This window comes from Achroia grisella, unplaced genomic scaffold (genome assembly GCF_030625045.1).
Source record: "Achroia grisella isolate CSIRO2021 unplaced genomic scaffold, CSIRO_AGI_Agris_v1 utg1240, whole genome shotgun sequence".
NCBI lineage: Eukaryota > Metazoa > Arthropoda > Insecta > Lepidoptera > Pyralidae > Achroia > Achroia grisella.
Genome location: NW_026712603.1, coordinates 973,345 through 978,623, shown reverse-complemented (window position 1 = coordinate 978,623; position 5,279 = coordinate 973,345). Strand labels below are relative to the sequence as shown.

General features: G+C 35.4%; 1 protein-coding gene across 1 annotated transcript; it reads right to left on the bottom strand.

The window, feature by feature from the left end:
* Positions 1–2,829: 2,829 nt before the first annotated feature.
* LOC131854592 (uncharacterized) lies at positions 2,830–3,736 on the bottom strand. The gene has a single exon (XM_059205711.1). The coding sequence runs from the start codon at positions 3,612–3,614 to the stop codon at positions 2,904–2,906; it is 711 nt and encodes a 236-aa protein (XP_059061694.1). The 5' UTR covers positions 3,615–3,736; the 3' UTR covers positions 2,830–2,903.
* Positions 3,737–5,279: the final 1,543 nt, after the last annotated feature.

The following is a 5,279-nucleotide window of genomic DNA, read 5'->3' as shown; positions in this document are numbered from 1 at the left end:
CTATTTTGGGCTGCTCTTCTCCAGTAGGGGCCTGCTGTCAGCTTGATTTCATCCTCCCAGCGTCTCTGTGGTCTACCTCTTTTTCTTTTTGTTTCCCTTGGATACCATTCAGTTACATAAGTACTCCATTTTTCAGGTTTGCTTCGAATCATGTGCCCAGTCCATCTCCATTTTTGTTGGTCTATCTGCACAAGAATGTCTGTCAAGTTAGTTTTTGCTCTTATATCCTCACATCTGTGTCTGTCTTTTCTGTTTATCCCTAACATACTTCTCTCCATGGCTCTTTGACATCTTTGCAATTTCTCCCGCTGTTCTTTGTTTAAGGCCCATGTTTCGCATCCGTATGTCAGACACGGCAGAATGCAAGTATTAAATGTCTTTCTTTTTGTTGACAGTTGTATGTTCTTGTTTTTCATTGTCTCTCTCAGAGACCAGTATCTCTTCCATCCACTGGCTATTCTTTTGTTTATTTCTTTATCTGTCTGATCTCTAAAAGACACCACTTGTCCCAGGTAAACATACTCTTCCACATACTCCAAGCACCCACCGTCCAAACCAACGTCAATCTCCATTGAGTTGGTCAGGATCTTGGTTTTTGCAGTATTCATTGACAAACCCACTGTTTTGCTTTCGTTTGACAGACTTTGAATCATAGTTTCAAGGTGTATAGGACTTTCTTCGAAGAGTACAATGTCGTCTGCAAAAAGTAGGTGAGTCAAATAGGATCCATTTATATTGAGTCCAAAGCCTTCCCAGTTCAGTTTACGGCAAATGCTTTCCAACACAGCTGAGAATAGTTTGGGAGATAATGGGTCTCCCTGTCGTACTCCTTTATTTATTGGGAATGAACCACCCAAGGTTTCTAATTTTATTTTGGCTTTGCTTTCTGAATATATATTTAGTATTATTTGTATATAAGAGTAGTGTATGCCTTGTTGTTGTAGAGCTTTCCATATATAGCTATGTTTCAGACTATCAAATGCCTTTCTGTAATCAATAAAAGCGATATACAGAGGTTTGTTATATTCATTGTATTTTTCTATTAGCTGTTTTATAGTGTAGATGTGGTCGATAGTAGAGAAATTCTTACGAAAACCTGCCTGTTCTATAGGCTGGTTTTCATCAAGCTGTTTTGATATTCTGTCTAAGATTATCTTTGCAAATACTTTGTACAGATTCGACATCAAACTTATAGGCCTATAGTTTTCTATGTCATCCTTTGTCCCTTTCTTGTGTATAAGGATTATGTGAGATTCGCTCCACTGAGATGGTATCATTTTTGTTTTTAGTATGTCATTAAAGATCAACATAAGTAAAGGTATTATTTCCTTCATGGCTCCCTTTATTACCTCATTTGGAATGTCATCGGGTCCAGGTGCTTTTTCTGGAGGTAGGCTTCTTATTGCCTTAGCTATTTCCGATGGTAGGATTGTGGGTACTTCACTTTCTGCCTCTCTTAATATTTCAGACTCCTTTTCTAGCACTGTATTTATTTTATCCTTATCGGAATATAATGTTGTATAGAATTCTGTAGCTATTTCTTTAATTAGTTTTCTGTCTCTTTCGCTTTTTCCCTTCTTTTTGAGGTTTGGTATCCATTCTTTACCATATTCTTTAAGTTCTTTGAGAGCTTTTTTTACTCCGCCTGTTTTTTTAATATGTTTTTCCAACGTTTCCTGTCTGCGTTTTCTTCTGTCCCGTCTCATATTTTCTCTAATTTTCTTACTTATCTCTGCTATCTTTCTTATTCTTTCTCTTTCCATTGTATATGTATCTTTACTTAGACTTTTACGTTCTGCTATTAGCTTGTAAGTTTCTTCGCTAAATTTGTTTCTGTTAGGAGTGGCTCTCCTTCTTCCAATTGATTGTTTAAGTTGTAGTTCCATTTTATTATATCTATCTAATAGGTTTAAGTCTTCATATCCTATTTGCGTTAGAGACATAAGAGTGGACTTGTGTGGTACTCCAGAAGTAGGTCGTTGGTTGCAGTATCTATTTATTTTATTTCTATTAAATTTAGGCCTGGGAATCCTGAGGCAACTTCTTACCATGCGGTGATTAGTGTTGAAGTTTAGGTTTTTTATTATTGTTGTATCACTAAAAGCTTTGGGATGGTTGCAACAGATGTAATCAATTTCATTTTTGTACTTTGCATCTGGCGAGATCCAAGTCCACTTGTTGTTTTTCTTCTTAAAGATTGTGTTTAGTATCGTAAGATTGTGTTCCAAAGTGAACTCTATTAGTTTTTGCCCATTGCAGCTCCTTTTTCCGTAGCCATATTTTCCAATTGTAAATTCTTCCTCTGTTTGTTTTTCTCCTACTTGAGCATTAAAATCTCCCATTACTACAATATGATTGTTAGAGTACATTCCAATTGTTTCTGAGAGGTCATTATAAAAGGAGTCTACTACTAACTGTTCGGCCTGTTCGGTAGGTGCATATACTTGTATTATTACCCATTCTTTCAAATATGTAGGAATTTTGAGGCGAACGACAGCTATTCTATCTGTGACACCAATAAATTCGATTATGTCTCTCTTATAATTATTTTTAATGAGAAATCCTACTCCCCTATGGCCACTGACTTCGCCTTTGTAGTACATGACATAATCTGAATTTTCTACTATTCCTTCCCCCACGCGTCGCATTTCACTGATACCCAATACATCCCAGTTGAGATCTTCTAATGCTAGTTCCAATTCTTGTAAGCTTTCTATTGTCCTCAAAGTTCTAGTGTTTAGAGTACATATGTTGAACTTTAAGCTATTTTGTTGAAGAATTAGAGGGTGTTGGTCGCACACCCCACGGTGCCCCGCCGGAGTGGGGTTTTTGTATTTTTTATTTATTTTTATGTTTGTTTTATTTTGAAATCTTGCACTTTGGTAGGGATCTTTTACTAATTGCTATTGCTTGTTTTCTGATATTGATTTTGGTTTCTTGTTAAAATAATCCATGACTTTATTTATTTTTTGAGGATTATGGGAAATACTGGTAGATGGAGCATTTGGTGAGCATGATTCTGAACGTTTCCGCTTGTCTTTCTGTGTCTCGTTTACGACAAGTTTATCGTAAGATATATATGCTTTCTTTCCTTTGGCAATTTCTTCTTTCATTTTGATTTTTAACTCTTTACGTTTTAACAAGATATCCTTTGGGAAGTCTTCTGTTACATATATGTTTTTCGGGAACTTACTTTTATTTTTAAGAATTTCAGTTCTTCTCCATGTGAGGGTTAATGTTATCAAGATAGGTCTAATTTTTGACTCCTTCTTTTTACCCAGCCTCTGTACTCTGCTTAGCTCCCACTTGTCCCATTCCTGTAGGGCCGTTTCTACGCTCAGCTTGTTAAGAGTTTCCACAACTAATTCTTGAAGCTCTGTATAGTTCTCTTCCTTTTCAGTAACGCCATGCAGTATTATATTGTTTTTTCTAGTTTGTTTTTCCATTTCAAGAATCTTCACCTTCAATGATTGTACCTCCTGCTTCAATTCTTTATTTTCTATTATCAATGGTTGTATTTTTTCATCAATTGTTTTTGATATTTCAGTGGTCTGTTTATGTAGTTCTTCTCTCAGTTGGTCTAATGTGATCACCGCGGTATTTTGGCTGGCCATTATGGATTTCTACTATTTGGTAGTTTAGCTTTTATGTTGGAAACACTATGACGTATTTCGGACTAATAGTTTGACGTTTAATGTCTCTTTCAATGTCAGTTGTCAGACTGGTCAGTGATCGTTTCCTTGTGGTAGTTGTCAATTTATGAATTTTGGTCGTTAAATATTTTGTTTTCGTATATGTGTTGTTATATATATATTTAGTCGTCTTACTTGATTTTGAAGTTTTTTGCTTGGTCGCAGTGTTTATTCTTTTGTTTTAACCACAATAGAGTTGGAGTAGTTTCAAGCTTCTATTTTACACCACAATAAACCACTAATTTGCGCGATAAATCACTATATTTTAATTTTGATTGCGGAACAGTTTTGTGTACGTGATATTTTGACAGATCCCAAACCGGAAGTCATTCCTATATAATCTATACATATAAATAAAATTGGAGTGTCTATTTGTAATATTGAAATAACCGTTTTTTACTATGTGTCTATAGACACCAAAATAACATTTTTTACAATTTTTATTGCTCTGTCTGTCGTCTGTTTGTTCCGGCTAATCTCTGAAATGGTTGGACCGATTTTGACGGGACTTTTTTTGTTGGCTGATATAATAAGGCTTAGGCTACTTTTATTTTAGAAAAATAAAGTTGAATTCCACGCGGACAAAGTCGCGGGAACAGCTAGTTATAATATATGTCAAAAAAATAACAGTATAAGAGGCATCTTAGTAATATGGAATGTGCCATTGTAGATTACTAAGATGTCAGGCAGACTTCTGCATTAGTGGTACCCCATGGCACCACTAATTCACTATCATCACTTCATCATCATAATGAAGTCCATAGTTCTATTCACGTATATACGCGACAGTTACCGTTTACCATCACATAGCTAGCTGCTTGTTTGTCATTCCCTACATACAAAAATTTATCCTTTAAGTAAAAAAATATTAGGAACAATAATAAAACAAGAAAAGAGTTCATAATACCGTTTAAAGGATTTAGTCTAAACGTTATCTGCAATTATGTTTTGAACCCTCCCATTTAACTCACCGAATGAGCTTCTAGGATATAACAAGTTACGATGCGCCATAGATATAAACTTCTTAACAGAGTTACGGTCTCTTTCGTGGAGGAAAGTTTTAAAACCACTACAATTTATGGTCAACCCCACATTAGCGTTGTCCACTCGAGGTTGCAATGTTTTGACCTTTTTGGTCACAATTCCTGAAATCAAGTTTATATAAACCGAGTTTGTAGGTATGTTGAGCCTGACATAAAATTTTACATTCACTTTTTTTATAGCATGAGTTTGCAGCTCACCTGATGGTCAGTGATTACCACCGCCTATAAGCGCCCAGTGTATTAGTCTAAAACAGTGTAAGAGAGTCTGTAGTGTATTATATCTAAAACAGAGTAAATCTAGAACTAAAACTAAACATATAAGTCCTGAGATCGATCGACCATCATTGGTTCAATGATCGATAGAAATAGAAATATTTCTATTTCTATTTCTATCGATCATTGAACCAATGATGGTCGAATAGCAAAAGAAGCGTATTATTATACTCCTAGTGTATCCTCTCACTAGACTGCTTGAAACCTGGATCGTATTTATACCAGTCTCTTAGTACAAATGAAAGCGCAACTCTAAAAAGGTTTATAAAGG